This window comes from Ptiloglossa arizonensis, chromosome 13, assembly GCF_051014685.1.
Source record: "Ptiloglossa arizonensis isolate GNS036 chromosome 13, iyPtiAriz1_principal, whole genome shotgun sequence".
In the NCBI taxonomy this organism is placed as follows: domain Eukaryota; kingdom Metazoa; phylum Arthropoda; class Insecta; order Hymenoptera; family Colletidae; genus Ptiloglossa; species Ptiloglossa arizonensis.
Genome location: NC_135060.1, coordinates 3,631,677 through 3,649,641, shown reverse-complemented (window position 1 = coordinate 3,649,641; position 17,965 = coordinate 3,631,677). Strand labels below are relative to the sequence as shown.

Here is a 17,965-nt window from a genome sequence, read left to right as displayed (position 1 = left end):
TTTCCTCGATCATTGATTTTCCTGAAATACATTTAAAAAACACCTTAATATACTGGAATCTATCGGTAGTTCTAGTGTTAAAAGTAACGAAGTACTATCGATAAAATATTCACTCTATTCGTACATTGAGAAAATATGTTTCACGTGTACTTTGGACGAGTGGTTAACTTTTGTTTAATAAGTGATCCTTGAATGGTATAAAGTTTACCAAAGAGCCATGTCCCAGTGAACAAAGACACGAAGAAGTTCACAACTGCATTGAACATATCGAAAGAGTCGAACGAACTCGTACTCGCGATTGACTTTGTTACTGACGTCTCCAGTTACACCGTTTACATCGAAACACGATTTGCCCGTACCAATTACGTCAACAAGGTGGCCTCAGGTGCGGCCATGATCGCGCATCGTTTAGTATCACGTTCCACGCTTGTTCTTATCGCCATGGAACGGAAACTCGTTGATATCAGGCATTTTACGTTTCTCGTTCTCTTCTTATTGATCACGAGGGTGCGTCTTCAGGGTGTCAAAGGAAAAGGTGTGTATTTATTAGTAACTGAAAACAGGAAATATTAGGTTGTCTGAAAAGCCATTTCGTTGTTTTTTTTGGTGAAAATGAAACACGATTTTTTTAGAATGTATAAACATTTTATTTAACTGCCAGGTAACTTCTGAAAGTTACTGTACGTGTTCTCCGAGAGTGGAAAGAAATTCTCATAAGTGACGTTCTTAAAATGTATTGTTTTGCACCGAACAATAGGTACCATTGGTAATAACCACCACAGGGCGTGTGCATATTTACATTGCGAGAACGACGACGTCTGTGTGCACCGGAAATTTCGATGCAAAGATCCACCGTGTCCCAGGATGCTTTATTGCGCTGGATCCGAAACAGGTAAATAGCTTAAAGAACGTGTATATATATATATATGTATAGAATTACCGGGGCTTTTGTTGCTAAAATGAAACTGCACGGTAACACGGCGGGTAAGAAGAGCACGGTTAACTGCAAATTTAATTTCGAGTGTTCGCGAAAGATCGAAAGCTGACATTTAAATTGCACGTTTCATCGTAACGCTGTTATATCGCTTTTAATGAAAATCCCGGTACACTACGGACTTATCCGGCACAAAAGGGAAGCGAACTTTCCACATAACTTAAATCTCCGTGTAATCGGCGAGATGAAAGAAAATCTGGTAAATGACGTCGTATAAACCTTACTCTAAATATCTCAATGTACACTTGCTCTTACCGTAAGAAACTTCACCCTTTGAAGGTAAAAAGAAACAAGATTCTGTTTTCCAAGAGTATGGCACAAAAGCTATTTCAGTCGAGGGGAGAATTTTCCCCTTTATTTTATTTTTCCAAGATCATACATCCTCCCCGTAAAACTTTTCTTTCCGAGAGAAACATTTTCACAATATTCTGGATTGAAGAAGTTTCACGGTGTTCTTTTCGACACTGATTTAATCAGGAGTCCGCTTATTTAATCGATTCTCGCGGTATACAAACTTTCCATGGAAATATTTTACAGATTGTTTCTTACTTTGGTTTATACATATATTTTAACGATTACCGTGACGTGGAATAAACAGTACGAAAGAAACAGAATTTGTCTGCGTGATAAATTTTAAGGAATTCAACACACACTTCAAAACTAACAAATAATTCTTTTATTTCTATGCAAGAACGTCTCTGCTGCAAAGGGTGCAGAATTTTGAAGTTATTTCATTATATTTAAACATAAAATTCATTTCTAAAATGAATTTTACGTGCCAGTGAACACTCTGTATCGTCGTTGTTCCTAATTCTTAAAACTGTGGATAATTGACGATGTGGAAATTGTTTGTTTAAAGAATTCTTAAAAGGACCCTCCACGTGCGACACTGTACGCTGTAGCAGCGGATACGTGTGTAAGCTGAAGGTTCGTCGCTGTCGCTGGGACGAAAGTAAGTACCCTATAAGTGCACACGTTATACCTTAACAATTTATTTATAACTATGAAAACGCGAAAGTATTCGTAGACTTTACAATACGGTACATACAGAAAAATTCCACTTGAATTTCCAAAAGATTCTTGAACCATCTTTACCACCCTCGTATCTCGTTTCATTGTTGAAACAAAGAAATTTATTACATTTCTCTCTCTACTTTCGTGTTTACCGAAAGGAAAAAAACCTATAACTAACAGAAGAGTAACATCGAAGACTTTTGGTAGATATAGTTATCAATTTTTAAGCATCGATATTAAGAAACATTAGTCAATACATTCGAGTGCTTTTAAGTCTCTATTATCGTAAGATTCGATAAATGTGACGTTACGTATTTTTATACCGAAATTTGACTATTTTAATCTACCGAGTATTACATTTCTTGACGAGAGAATCTTGTAATCTTTCGCTGTGGAATGTTTCGCAAAAGATCAGTTAAAGAACGCGTATCTTTATTTTTACATCGAAACAAACTTAATTCAAACGAAGCAACGGGTGGATAATTAAACTGCTTCGCGTTTACTAGAATGCAAACAACAGATAGCAAGATGCGTGTCCCGAAAGGAATTCCACGAAGGTCCTGCCTCCTGTGCTGGCTTTGAGTGTCCTCTAGGGAGTCACTGCATCCTCCGAGAGTCGTTTTGCCTCAAACCTCCCTGTAAACTACTTAGGAGCTGTGCCAAGAACAAAGGTCGATCGTAACACTCGCAAAACTCGATTCTCTAATTAACCGAACTAACTTCTCGGTATCAAGTAAAAATGTTCACAGAAATCATACGAACCGACAAAGAAGTAACATGACGATCCTTGAATTTTTGAATAACGAAAAATTTAAAGAAATTATACGAATTAATAAAGAAACAGTCCTCGAAGTTTTTAATCAAGGAAACTCTCTTTCTCGATGTTAATCGTTTCTTGGAAAAATTAATCTATTACGATTTCTGTTACTCTGTTAAAAGAATACCACAACTTGGTCGTATAACTTATTGTTAGTTATTTGCGATATTTTATTCGAAGAAATCGCTACAGAAATAAAACTTGAACACGTTCAAATAATATGTAGGATTTTCGAGTATTGGAAATTTTTTTTTTCTAATATAATTGACAATGAGTTCCTTTTGCAGAGGTGCACGTTTGGCTTGGAAAATGTCGAAGCCTGACTTGTTCGTCGGAGTTCGAGTGCTTTTTAAGAAGACCTGAGAACACTTGCTCGAATCCTCCTTGCAAACACACACCAGACTGCGTAGCAGGTAAAATTAACAAATCTGCAAATATTTTCAACGATTGATTCGAACGATCGACACTTCTACGTTCGAACAGTGATTCGAGTAGTACGAAAGAAAGAAAATTGTGCTTGCTATGCATCGATTGTGTCATTTAACCATGTTACTCAATAGGATGAGTTGCAATTCGTCGTTCAGAATTTCTATTAAGTATATGTGTAACTCTTAACTCAAACTCCTCGAGTTGGCAAACATTTATACATCAACGTGGGCAAGGTGTACTCGTTTCGACACTATTGCTTTCTAAATTGTTCTTTGGACTTTTCTCGTGGTAGAATTAATTTAATTAAAAAAGAAAAACTTAATTCAATTGAAAGAAATTACTCGTTTGAGTTTCATACAGGACGAAACGTATTTTCTGATCAAAGTGAAAGGGATACACGATGTTTGTTCGATAAAAATTAATTTCTCGCGGTGTGACGATGCAATCGTACATTTTCGCAGAATTCGAGAAAATAAGCGAGCACTGTCGCGGATGGATATGTCCACCGATGCAAAAATGTTCCGCAGAAATTGTGGGATCTTGCAAGCCTCGAACCTTCGACTGTGACGTTCGAAGAACTTGCGACATGGAGCCACGAAATAACACCCTGCCTTCTTCGAGGAGATCTCTGAGCAACGAAGATCAACGTACAGAATCTCCTGAAATCGATGCCAAGGTAGATACTCCACCTTGCAGAAATTTACACATTTATACAAACTATAGTTATATACAGCAGCAAACCCCAGTCTCTTCTTGCCCTACAATATAAAACGAAAAATCTTGTATACTTGAAAGTATTCAAATTCTTTTCTCATTGAGATAATATTTCCTATCTTGGACCACGATGGATAATTCAACCGATACGATATATTTAACTAGTTACTGATAAAATAATATATAGTAGTGTCGTCAATAATTGAACAAAGTATTGAAAATAAAATGAATTGTGTCACAATCGTCAAGAACGTACAGTAAGAGAAATTTAAAAACGAAAAAGATTATTTTTAAATCGAGTAAAGTAATCTGCAATGCAAAATTTGATTTTGGACAATGTAATTACCATTACAAATGTAAATTACAATTATTCGATCGAATTATTGTACGTTCAACATTCTCTTCGCTGTTAAACGTCGTTGAATTTATTTGGATGAGTTTTACAAGAGGGTGGAAAGAAATAATGTATATTTCCATTTATGAATGCATCGATGCATACCGCTACATTTTTATTTCGCAGACACCAGGCAGGAACACGAGCCAGGGAAATATTAACGAAAAAACGAAGTGAGTAGCACGCTTCGATACAGTTCACAGTTATTCGCGTGATGAATTCTGTCGCGTAGATTCTTCGGTGGATAGTCCCCGAGTGAAAAATTCTCTTCGACGTGCCATAAATTGGAAAAAGAGAAGTCGCTTCTCTCCGCGAGGAAACGAATACGTCGAGTATGCACGAAATCACTAGCTGGTTGCTATCGATATTTAAAAAATTTCAACGCGCAGCGAGATAGGACAAGATTCGATGTATCTTTAACGAAATATTGAATACCCGCCAGTAATTGTAAAAATACATCGAATCGAAACTCTGGAACAATTTAATTCATTGCCTGCATCGCGTTGCATCGATCCACATCGTAATGCAACAGAGGGGGAAATATTGAAAAATATTTATACGGAAGGTGTATTGGTCAGTTAACGATCTTTGATCTTTAGGGAACTCGGTGCACGCATGGAACATTGAAAAATTTGAAATACAGTGTTTTTCACAAGGGATGGACGAAAAGTACTCTGAAATTTGTGGCGGAAATGCTTGTTTAATTGAACGACTCGAAAAGTAGTGTAGAAACAAAATATAGAGAATGAAATTTGGTTTTCGAGGAGCAATCTACAGATTCTGAAATTTTTGAAAATCATAGGCGTTGTTTGAACCAATTGGATTGCTTTTTCGTAAATATTTGTAAAAATTGCTCGTCGAGAATATATTTCGTATAATTGAACGATGCTCATTGGATTGCTTTTGTAGACGTAGTCTTTCACGAAAGAGAGTAAATTTAAACCGGTATCAAAGAACGTACGAAATGCACAACTCGAGAGTATTGAACGAAATTATTGGTAAATTCGTATATATTTTAAAACTTGATCGAAATAGCGTGAATTAACGAAATGTCTGTTTGAACGCCGAGTGCCACGCAGAATCCCGCATTCGTGGTTGAATCACCTAAATTCGAAGACCGAATTGGACGCCATTGAGCTCTGGATACAAAACGCCAAGGGACAAAAAGATTTCAAGGTATCGAAGTGAACATTGAAAACGTTTAATCTTCCGCAATTCGCGATGCATTCGGAACGAAGTATCCCACTGAATCGAACTAAATTGAAGGGACCAACGGAATACTTAATAGAACGATAAATCGAAAATAATTTCAATTTACTCCATATATATATTCTATTTTCGGGTACAATTGCCACTTCTGTTCGAGATATTCGCTTTATCCTCTCATTGACGAAAATCGTGATAAAAATTTCGAGAACTACGATACAGAAAATTTGCCCTCGATAATACACAATATATTCCATAATTACCTAGACAAATATAATTCGAAGCTCGTAAAAGTGGAGAAAAGAATTAATACATGTTTGAAAATTGAATATAAAAAATTTCATTCCTGATAAAGAAATCTTTCTTATTATTTTTACCTACAGAATATTCTCTGCTTGTGAACAATTTAATTTCACATCGTACAACCAAAGACTAGTATACTATTAATGTAAATATCAATCACTACTATATATTAATTACTACACGATTAATATTATTCCATTACTATACTATTACTGTTACTCTGTTACTGTACCATTAACGTTACTATATTATCAATATTACTTTATCAACATAATGTCACTGTTACTCTCTTATCGTACTATCACTCGCCATTATTACTACATCAAAGATACTTCGAGCCAATGTTAAAATACCAAATACCGTGAACCGTGGTCGAAAATCGCGTTAAGGTTTGCTACCTCGGAGCAACGAAGAATTCGTAAAATTGCAGTGTTTCGTTTAGTCGATACGTAGTAGGTTGATACCAAGGCTCTTCGTAGCCACGAAATCCGTACGAGCGTGCCTTTCGAGGCCGACATTTCCCGATAAAAGCTTTCCACGACCTGTTATTTCCAGCAATTTCAAGATTGGCTTCGATCCGTGAAGGATGTACTCGGTTCCAGTGCGTACGCTACATGGATGGAGGGAACACTTGCTTCGACGTCACGGAGCGAAGAATTTCGAAAATGGCTGCTACGGGCATCGTACGTTCACGGATCTCTCGACGTCGATAAGCTCGATAGTGAACGCAACGAAAAACCGATATTTCCGGGACGGGAACGACCGCAGAACGAAGTGCCACGCGCCCTGACGGGAAATCGATACCCCGTTTACGATACGTTGGTAAGGATGATGAAATTTTGATTGAAAGTTAAGCGAACCGACTCACCGATCCCTGTTATTCAGAGAGTCGGTAAGGGTCGTTTACTGTTAAGTACACAGCGAACATCTTTCATGATAGTAATAACGAATAATGCACGTTGAGCTACCGTCTAAGTTGCTTTCAGAGTCGTTCGAAGATTCTTGGCAACTTACCAAATATGTTTATATAGACAAACAACAGAGTAACGTACTTCTAAAGAACAAACGAGCGATACTAATGTTTCAAATGGCGTAATGTTGATTGTTCGTTGATGTAATTCAAACTGGAAAATTAACCGAACTGATCAATCGGGAAGAATGTTTCTAGGATTCTAAGTTCTTACTGAAGGCTTATTAAATGGCGATTATTGACTCTTTAATTTGATAAAAGAATCGTTAGATGTGTTTGTCGAGTTCGTCGAAGAAAATTGATCTGATATCTACGAAACTGTTTGTTACAGGGGCCACCGGATAATTTAACCAAAAGGATAGAAGGGATTGATTCTCTTTTGAGAAACTGGAATTTAACGAACACAAAGGAAGGATTTCTTGTTCCAAATAAAATTTTATTACCACCGTATACAGCCGAGGAGGCAGCTTTGTTAAAAAATTTGAGGGAGTCTGATCAGTTTCCGTTCTTCAATTTCGTTCTAAAGAACACTGTCTACAAAGGAGAGGAAATTTTCCCTCACGAATTACCAAAGATAACGAACACTAATGGACAATCGTATTACGTGTTTCCCGTGGAAAACGTGGAAAAACCGCGCACTTCCCAAGCCATCAATCACGAGTCTGATTCTTGGCATACTTTGCAAGATCATCGTGAAGTAATCCCGGAAAATAATGTAAATGATGGTCGTGAGAATAACTTCTTTTTCGTGAGTATTTGCAATTTTCGAGCTAAACGTAATCAATTTTCCAACAATGGAAGAAGTTAGACATATTTAAAATTTCTACGAAACAGTTCTCGATGAAAGTATGTTAAGAAAGAAAATTCAAAGTCTTTCTTTCACTTGAAAGAAAATTCAAAGTCCTTCTTTCACTTGAAAGAAAATTCAAAGTCTCTGTTTCACTTGAAAGAAAATTTAAAGTCTTTCTTTCACTTGAAAGAAAATTCAAAGTCCTTCTTTCACTTGAAAGAAAATTCAAAGTCAAAGAATCGTTTGTTAAGATTGTTCCAGAGACATTGACAAATTTGACCCTCACGAAAGACGAGGCCGTATCATCTTTCTGGTTCGGATTGGACAAAAAATATGAGAAAGAATCTTCGAAGAAGGAAACACACTTCGCTGAAGATTCTAGCGATGTTTCTAAAAACGAAACATTCTTGGATAAAACACAATATTTCGACGACGTTTCCGTTGATTTTCTAGAGAAGTTACTCAACAATTTATCGTTTGCTTCGTTTGAGAACGTACAAGACACTTTGGACGAGAAATCTGTCGAGCAAAATCGTCAAGACGTAAGTTCTCTGAATTGTAACACTTTTCACCGAATTTAGACACGAATAATAAAAATTAGTTTCATTATTCGCGAAGAAATATTTTTATCTCGTAAATTACTATTACAGAAAAAAATTGTAGTCAAAGCAAAGTTAAACGACTGCCCAGGCCCAGTTCCTAGGCTGTGAATTGCATTTGCATTAATAATGTTTATCACCTTTCGAAAGAAAACAAATTTCTACCAACTAACACCCTTTTTTTCGCGTAACTTACTCAACAATTATCAAAAATATAAAGCACAAAGAAGAGAAAGAAATAAAAATATTTCACGAAAAAGACAACAAAAATATTTTTACAATCCTGTTTCTTTCTCCCTGGTGAAAATTAAACATCTTTTGTTAAAATTCTGACTTAATGGACTCTGTAACTGCGTTTTCCTTTCAGAATTCATACAAACACCGCGATTCGAGTTCAGTGACATCCATTCACGATTACGATAATCCGTTTACGAACAAACACTCCAAATACGTAGCTGACAAGTTTCCTTTCTATGGCGATGATACAGAAAACTTGAATAATTCCGAACCGATCGTGGACAAATTTGGTAAGGTTTCTTCTTTACTTCGCACGATTTAACCGTGTTGTAAGGTGTTGGTAGTAATTCTAACGTAGTGAAATTTGTTGAAGGGCATGTTCGATTACAATCGATGAAACGTAAACTCTTACGAATATTATTATTCATCGCTCGAAGTGATTCCAGTGTGTTTCAGATTTGTCGGCTTTTACGTGCGAACAGTTAACCGCCTTGGGCCATCTATCAAGGAATCCAAGATCGTTAGTTTAACGATTTGAGTTCAAACGTATTTGTCGATCGTTCGTGATAGGAAATTGTGAAAAAAAAAAGAAAGAAATAGTTACACACCACGATTCCCCATGACCCCCTCAACTTGACAACCCAGTTTGGCCGAGGAATTATTTTAATTGGCGACACGTATGAGTCTGTTATGTATCCTATCTGGCTTTCATTAATTCTTGTTCGACGGCCAGACTGACATAATCGATTCTGTATTTTTAGAAAGTTGGGTTTGGTGACGCAATTAACCACTCCTTTTTTCTGTTACACATTTGCCATTTTATTTTTTCGTCAAACGGTAATAAAAAACAAAAATGATGATTATGACAGGTGTTTCTACCACTACTGATTTTATCAAGCAATAGATTACTATTAGAAGAGATATCAGAGCTTTCACATGATTAAAAACACTGTTTACTGTTAAAGATTTACTGGTTATTATTATGGCACTAAAAGTTTTATCTACTAATTAAAAGTCACTTGCTGTTGAAAGAATACTAAATGTATTATTCATTCTTACGTAAACAGTATTAAAGATACTTTAAAGTACTAATAGTACTGTTTACTGCTTCAAGATTTGAATCAATTACTTTTATATCCATAGGACGTAATTATTTAGGACTGATGAACAATTTCGTTAGTTACACTAAGTTCTATCGAAACGATTTTTCATAGAATATTTACTTCTTTGCTAAATCTCATTCTCAATATTACTACCATTAACATCTTTAGCCTGTATTCTTCGTCATCGTTGTTACACAATGTATCAATACGTAGAACAGACCTTTTATCTGTCACAGGCAGCACTCAATCTTCCAGTGACAGGGATCAAACGAGTGACAGTCTTCCTGTGGTACCATTGACAGAGAGCACGGACGAAGAGAACGACGAGATGGATTTAAACCTTTTCTTCGAACTGAACAAGGAAACCCTTTTACCTTACATACAAAACCTGATGGAAGCTGTGAACCAAGAGGAGGATCCTTTCAACGACTCGGAACCAAACACGGACGAAAGTTCGGTAAAAACCGTATCCTTGAACGAGCATGATCTTGGAAGTGTTCAGAGAACCACCGAGGAACCGAAGTTTTCGATCATCGAACCGATGAAAAATTTAACCGACCGGAAGTCATCGAACGAAGCGATCATTGCTCGTGACTTGCAGGGTGCATCCGAGTCACGTGCTTCGAGAGATCAGAATCATAACAACGCAACTGGAAATCGAGATAAACAAATCCCAGTGGACGAAAATATTCAACAGGTACGTATTTCGTAATTCTTACGATTAACTTTACCCTTCTTGTTTCGCTTTTCAAATATTTAAAAGGTAATTGCAAAACTATACTGGAATATTTCTCCGCTAAATTTCGCGTTACTCTTTTTAATTTACTCTTCCTCGATTCAATCGGCGAGCATAGTTTTATTTATTCATCCGACGACTATTTTGCCCGAGTTAACTCGGACACGGTTGTTAGGTGATTTATAATTCCAAGAAAATGCCTGTAATTTATCGGTGTTGTCGTGATCACCGTAACAATAAATTCTGTGAGGAAAAGTTTGCCAATGATCAATGTTTAAAGGCGATGTTTCTTCTCGAAGAACAAAATAAATGTTCTCGAATCACTTCAAATTATGTATGCGAGATAATATTTTCTAATTAAAGGGAAAAAACGTGAGAAGTATAGATACGTAATAAAAATTCATTGATTATATAAATCAGATAAAACTTTTTTTTTTTAATATATATATATGATACCACGAATACGCGTCCTTTGGAATTTTTCTACTGCCCGTACACTCGTCATTACGCAACGTAGAAAGGAATTTTTGTTTGTTTTTCTTTTTTCTTTTGTCGAACGAAGACATAATTAAAGAAGGCATTATTCAAAAGATTCGTGGACTGTTATTAGAACGTTTTACTCTCCTGTGCTAGGCCCCGCGAGATAAACCGGTTCTTTTTTTAGTTTCGTTACCAGGAAAAGGATCCAAGGACACCTGGCATGATTTATGGAGACGAGGAACCCAAGTTTCGATTTTTTTACGATATACCGAGTTACGGAGCCAGCGACAGTATTTCTGTTGACGATTACGAAGACAAAGCCGATGGAGGAAGTCGCGTCGAAGTAAATCGTGAGAAACAAGATGGTGGTGATGCGGAATCTACCACCGATCGCGGAAAACGGAGTTAAAATTGGATAGTAACGACATCTTGTAAAAGAGAATAACAGTATTTGTAAAGTCACGGTAGAAGAAAATTTTGAAATTTTACTCTCAATATCGAATTAGTTGTCAAAAATTAAACTTAATGTGATATTTTCCTTCAAATTACACCTTTCTATGTATTTTAACATGCACTTGCAGTTGCACTTAGTACGATTACATTTTATTCGTATTTTCTACTTATTTAGCGTTGAAAATAAAATAAAATTTCTTCTCGAGTAGTAATGATCTAAAAGAAAGCAGAAAAAATGTATAAGTTTTTATAAATGACACCTATCGTCTACTTTTGTTACAGCAAACATTTCACGAGAATAAAAATCATGTTTACAGTCATTCCCTTTGTATTTTTATTTACTGAACATTAAATCGAAGGACTATTAAAGAATCGAGAGAATTTTAACGAAATTTACAAATGTTTTCATTAATACAAAGATTCGGATATAGTATCGTTAAAGTAGACAAAGAAGCGTTCATGATACGTAGTAAATTTTTATTACTGTTGTTCATTATAGTTTCACAAGAATCCGGATACTCGTAAATTTGATTTTGCAGAAGCAAAATTATGGACGTGAATAAAATTACGGTAATTGATCCATAACTTTTTGCCGCTAATACCGCTTACGTGTTTGTAAGTACATTGAAATCTCAATATATACATTTATCGTTACGTGTCGTTTCGATAATTGTGCTACGTGCACCCAGAAATTTAGTACCGAATTGAAAAGTTTCCAAATTTTCTGTAAACAATCGAGAGGATACCAATTCTATCGTAAATGGAATCGAAGTATTAAAAAGAGAAATACTAGTAGTGAAGCAACAGTATAATGGTAATTGTACTTTCACAAAATGATAATCTAACGGTACTGTACCAATTATCCTATGCTAATCAATTTATAATATCCAATGCTACCATTAACGTAACGACCACGATTCAATCAGTTTCGCTTATTCAATCGCTGGAAAAATATCAGACGTATCCAGTAACCTTTCGACGTGTATTAAATCGCATTGTGGGTAACGAGGAACAAAGAATCTTCAAAGGGCGATGGTTGCCCTAATTCAATCGAATCCCAGAGTTCTTGCGCCACGAAATCTCAACACCGATCTCCATGTTTCTATTGCGTTTGAACACACCCAATATCGATAAGTCATTTGCACCAGATTGTCCAACAAATTCATTAGCTTAATTCCCTTTTTGTCGTTTCCGCGTTATCGACCATCCACGTTCAATATTATATGTTTTGTTAATTTACAGAACGTGCATATACACTCGAGTAGCTTGTGTAAAAAGAATTTCATGGTCTTTGATCTGAACGAGCTTTTATTTTTAAAATAGATTACGATAATTTTGATCTCCTTCGGTATCGTATACTGCGTGAGCTATAATTAAAGAAACAATTGGGAAAAGTTATCTAGAATTCCACGAAAACGTGATCTGTAGTTAAATTTATAATCTTTATTCAATTGGTAAGTAATCAAATGACACGAGATGGAATTTTTATGTTATAAACATGAGTAACGAAAAAGCTTCTTTTAAATGGACTTAATATAGGAATTGAAAGGTTAAAAGGAAAAAGGTTAAGCATTTAAAATACGTTAAATATTATCGAATGAAATTACCTCAAGTATTGTTCTTAATTACGTGTAGATTTGCCAAATACTCCTAGAATTCGAGAAAATATTTCTTATCGATAAATATATTTATCCGTTTAAAGAAGATCGAAAAGTCGAGATAATTTCCAATTCTGAAATATGAATTACGATTGTTCGATGCATATTACGAATCGGAAATTCCAAGTCATAGTAACCGGTCCCGTAAAATGATTTACGAATTGTAAATTACAAATAACGAGCAACCAATGGTACAATTTTATTAAGAGACATAAATTTTATTTCTTAAGTGTATTCATCTTGAGAAGTATCGTCGCCATGACACTGCATCTTTGCCTCGATCGAAAATGACTTTTTCATGAATTATGAAAATAGTTTTGACCTTGACAAGCCCCTGAACGGGTTTCGTGGAGCCTCAAGGCTCCGTGGAGCACACTTTGAGAAACTCCGACCGAAACATTTGGAGAAGATCCAGTAAATTAATTACTACCGCTACACCACGTAATATTTCTTTTTTCATAGAGGAACATCGTCTGGATCTTCTTTCGTTCCTTTTTATATTTGTCGCGCAACTCGTGAATATTCATAGGTACTGGTGCAGCTACTTTTAATTAATTAATCTTCATTCACTGTAATCTCAACGCCCGTAATCCCGAGCGCGATAAAACCGGCCGACGAACAGCACAGAATGCGATAAATGTTCGCGGAGCAGGGTTTCTTAACACTTATCGTGACTCCGATCGCGGTAGTGTTAGCGACACCATAACGTGCACACCCACAATTTCGTTTTCACCGAGAGTGAAAATCAAAACGGAGCATGGAAGAATCGTAGGAAGGTTTTACGTAAGACGTGGAATATACGTATTTCCATACCGTCATTAATCCACTGTCATTAAGTTTCCCATGTTACACATCCACGACCGCGGGAATTACTTTCTTTCGGATCGCTGTCATGAAATTTCAACGAAAATTGCATGAAAATGCAACCCGCGGCCATTCACGCAAGCGAACCTGTTCCGGATAAGTCGTTGTTCGCTAATTTAACTAACTTTTGTGCGAGGAACGACGTAAACATATGCAACGAACTTTTGGAAAAGTTCTTATTCACCGTTTCGTCGAGAAACACGAATAACGGTGTATACAACTATTTTGAATATACAAATACGCGATTATCAATCGACACTTAAATTTACATGAAATACCAACGACGTTAAATCGATACGCTACGTGTATGTATAATCCAGATTACGCGTCTTAATTAAAGTAATATGCAAATTTTAATTAAATGTCAAACGTCTACAAAGTGGAAAACGTTGCTAAAGTAGGGTGTGAACCGAGTGTTGCAACGGGTGGTCCTTGAATTAAAGGGAAATTATTTTAAATTGAACGCAGAAAGGATTGTTAAATATGTTTAAGGTGAGTAGATTGAAACATACATAATTACTCGCCACATAAAGTTGACGAATCAAACTTTTCTAAGAATTGTAAACCACAATATTCTGAACTTCTCGATAGGACGATCCAATTTTTGGAAAAATTTTCTTCGAGGATCGATCGTGTTCGAAATTTTACAAATTCGACCATGAAATATTCTTAAACTCATAAGTTGTACCTCGATAAGCTACGCAAGTCCATTACCAAAGTGATAATCGAAATCATGCGGGCATTGAAATCACTGATACGAAATGTACCCGACTTTCCTTCAGTCCAATAAGACGATCCAATATCTGGAAAAATTTCTGAAAATTAACATCTCAGCTTTCTCTTACCTATTCTTCAACGATCGATCGTGTCTAAAATTTGACAAATTTAATCGTGAAATACTCTTAAACTAATAAATTAAATCTCGATAAGCTACGAAAGTCCATTACCCAAGTGGTAATCGAAACCATGCGGGCATTGAAAATCGGTAGTACGAAATATACGCGACACTGAATCTACATACTCGGGTATCTTTCTTTCAATTTATAGACACAGCACTATCGGTACCAAGAAACACTGAGATGGTACCAGCCGCTCGAATCATTTCCATAAGCGGGTACCCGGCAGAAGGGAAGGCAAGAAAGTGGTGGAGGTTGTCGAATATTACAACCGCGATGGGGAATGGTACCAGTTTAGTCTGCTGTTGATCGTGGTGCCGTAAACCACGGTCCTGTTCCTCTCGAGCGTGCAGTGAACATAAACACGCCGAGGGTCCTCGGTGTCGCAAGTGCGATATTCACTCGATAGGATAAGGACAACGACCCTCTAAAGGTAAGCCAGTCTCGCGAGTTGCGTATTGTCCTCGACAACGTGGATGCTGGGACACGGAAACGAGAACGATACGTGTTTGTTTAACGATACGATGAAAATTTTTATATATGTTTCCGGTCGATAATCGAGTCGAGTTGAATCGTTCCTGGCAATGCTTTCTTACACACCTCCTAGGAGGACTCCATATCGGGACTAATCTACCCCTTCGATCGTTTAACAATTTTAATTTATCGACGAATCGAACGTTGAATAGGAACATCGACGAGCTTCTGAAGACAAATCTTGCAAATAGAATAGGATAACGACACAGCTGCTCGGACAAGGTGTAAAAATTAAGGACGTGTTTTAACACTGTGTCACAGTATCAAATGCAAGTCTCTGTAACGTCGAGTAAACTCGATACGTGTATCGTTTCTTCTGTGAGCATTTTTACACTCGTTGAGGGAATGAAATATAATAGGGATGTATGAATTAGATTGTAATTATTCTATGAAAATATTAACGATCTTTTAAAGGTTTGTAAGACAACCAACTTACAAGTTGCATGCAATTTTAAGGGTTAGAGAGATTACAACGAAGGAGTTACTTTGACACAATGTCGTGGTGTTAAATGAAAATCTTGAATAAATTTAGTGAAGTTGATACCCATGCACTGTTCATCTTACGAAGCTTTTGTATTACTTAAAGAATCTAGATTATTTAAGAGACTTGAATAATCACACATCGTTTCTTGTATCGAATTTTGCATCGTTGAAGTGCATTGAAGATACTTTCCAGGAGTATATTTAACAAATAGTTTCGATGAGTGTACTATCTTTGTTGCTGACATTAACGAAAGAAACCTGTTTATCGATCATCGAGTGATCATTGATGTATGCTACGCGAATAAAATTGTGAAAGTTCAGCATTTTGCAGAATCGTGAACTAATCATTTCGAATCCGTTGGCATAGGAATGAGAACTTTTCAGTGGACGAAACGCAAAATTACCAAGAGCTAACGAGACAACGTGTACTTCAAATTTGTTTATCAGCGTGTAAATTGAGAAGAGTGTTCGCATAGGAGCTGGTGGAAATGAAATTTCTTGAATTTTACGACACGGTGGCGAGTGAATTTTTCTTCAAAATGAAACAACGAAAGACGCGTTAATTATGACTAGCGAGTTCCGTCCTTTCACGTCTTTCGTTAAACAATACCCCGCTGCACGGAAATTATACAAAGTCGCATGAATTGTGTAACGACATGTAGCACGACAAGAACACCTGACACAAAACACAATGAGATAACACCATAAACTGGAGTGCATCTTCTACCATTGTAAGCTAATTATGCACGCTTTATAACGAAGAAAAAAAGGTTGAAACGAAATTATTTACCGAGAATATCGTGCATTCATATAGATCAGAATATTGTGTAGTACAATAAATGTATATTGTATTGATTAACACTAACGCTTTAAGTTGAAACTAAAATTGAAAAAATTGTATACAAATCATGAAGAATGTTGCACAAATGATTCTTTGCAAACAGGATAAAGGGTAAACTGTTTTTCGAAAAAAAAAAATAAATTACGAAACACTACCGCAATTATAGATATGACATTCGTCTTGTGTGCAAAGTTTCTAAACCTACTGCAGTTAGGTACTTCTATTGATTCGTAACGCAATAAGTTCTTCGAATTACCTTTCTGTAATTTTCACCGCCAATCGAGTAACATTCACCGTGCGTTTATTTTTTCCGGGAAATCAATTTCAATATTCTTGGTATTACTTCGATGCTCACGTAACAAAAATTGGTATCGAAAGATTAAATGAACAATGTATACGCAAACGTATAGTTTGGTGTTTCGATTGCACTTACGTGAAATTTTCTTCCCTCGATCTGGAACTTTTATAATTTCCTCGTTACACTTTTTCGCGAATACGGAACTTACAAACTTTCAAATGAACATTCCCGTGCGCGTTTGATTCTCAAATTGCAACTTTGTAACGTCACAGAAATACGTTTTCCCTTGTTTGCAAACCGTGGTGCACAATTATAAATCCAAACGTTGAAACATCGCAACGATTTCAATTTAAAATCCCGGGATACACTTTCAGCGCTATGAATATGTATAATTTGTAATGCTGTAACGCTATAAATATGCAAGTCGTAATGCAGTAACGCTGCAGATTGTAACTCGTAACGCTTGCATTTGTAAGATCTAGCAATCTCTATCGTGAACGTCTATCAAATCATTAGAATTCTCTCGCCTCGAGATTATTGCATCTCGTAGACCATGTGCACACAGACTGGAGAATCACGACCAATTAGATGTACCAAAAATTCAATAGTGGTAAGAAAGTCGGTAGATGCAATCTCTGAATATTCTCAACTAAGAAACGCTTATTTGCATCTAAATGGGACCGATCTACGTGCTAACTGGACGAATGAACAATTAAAAGACTCGGAATAACGCTTGCGAAATGGTAAAATTAAATTTAATTAACGACCATAATCCAAGCAAGGCACACTGTGTATATTATTTCTACGTTTCGACCTTGGTTTTGACCTTCTTAGGTAAATGAACGTTAATCTGTACAAAAAGTTCAGGAAAATATACAATATTGTTTGTGTAATTTCATAACATTGATCCACGTGAAAACTACAGAAAAATATACTACAATTTTTGTGTTATTTTATAACGTCCATCTACACAAAAAGTAGAAAAATATATACTAGATTTTCTAAATAGATCAAATATTATTCGTCGTTAATTATTAATTTTACGTATAAAGCGACCGAGTTCCAAATAACAATGGATATAATATTGGATTATAAATTGCTCCCATTATACGCTCGCGTTACAATACTTGAACTTTCTCATAGAGCTGCATA

At 36.1% G+C, this 17,965-nt stretch overlaps 2 protein-coding genes across 2 annotated transcripts in view; both read left to right on the top strand.

Annotated features, from left to right (window-relative positions):
* The first annotated feature begins 135 nt into the window (after nucleotides 1-135).
* LOC143153637 (uncharacterized) lies at nucleotides 136-11,354 on the top strand. Its single transcript, XM_076325057.1, has 14 exons — nucleotides 136-146; nucleotides 204-535; nucleotides 633-635; nucleotides 758-892; nucleotides 1,854-1,946; nucleotides 2,515-2,679; nucleotides 3,113-3,238; nucleotides 3,716-3,924; nucleotides 6,427-6,693; nucleotides 7,173-7,589; nucleotides 7,883-8,173; nucleotides 8,598-8,757; nucleotides 9,807-10,267; nucleotides 10,971-11,354. The coding sequence occupies exons 1-14, from the start codon at nucleotides 136-138 to the stop codon at nucleotides 11,193-11,195; spliced, it is 2,895 nt and encodes a 964-aa protein (XP_076181172.1). The 3' UTR covers nucleotides 11,196-11,354.
* A 3,616-nt stretch (nucleotides 11,355-14,970) lies between these two features.
* LOC143153601 (glucose dehydrogenase [FAD, quinone]) overlaps nucleotides 14,971-17,965 on the top strand; it is a 32,869-nt gene continuing 29,874 nt past the window's right edge. Inside the window, exon 1 of the mRNA XM_076324996.1 lies at nucleotides 14,971-15,090. The gene's annotated coding sequence lies outside the window, so the exon portion shown is untranslated. The remainder of the gene's footprint in view (nucleotides 15,091-17,965) is intronic.

Excerpts from the sequence above, each read along its gene's own strand:
- LOC143153637 (XM_076325057.1), top strand. Across the intron at positions 893-1,853 it reads TTGCGCTGGATCCGAAACAG|AATTCTTAAAAGGACCCTCC; the intron begins GTAAATAGCTTA and ends GTTTGTTTAAAG. Across the intron at positions 3,239-3,715 it reads CACACCAGACTGCGTAGCAG|AATTCGAGAAAATAAGCGAG; the intron begins GTAAAATTAACA and ends ACATTTTCGCAG.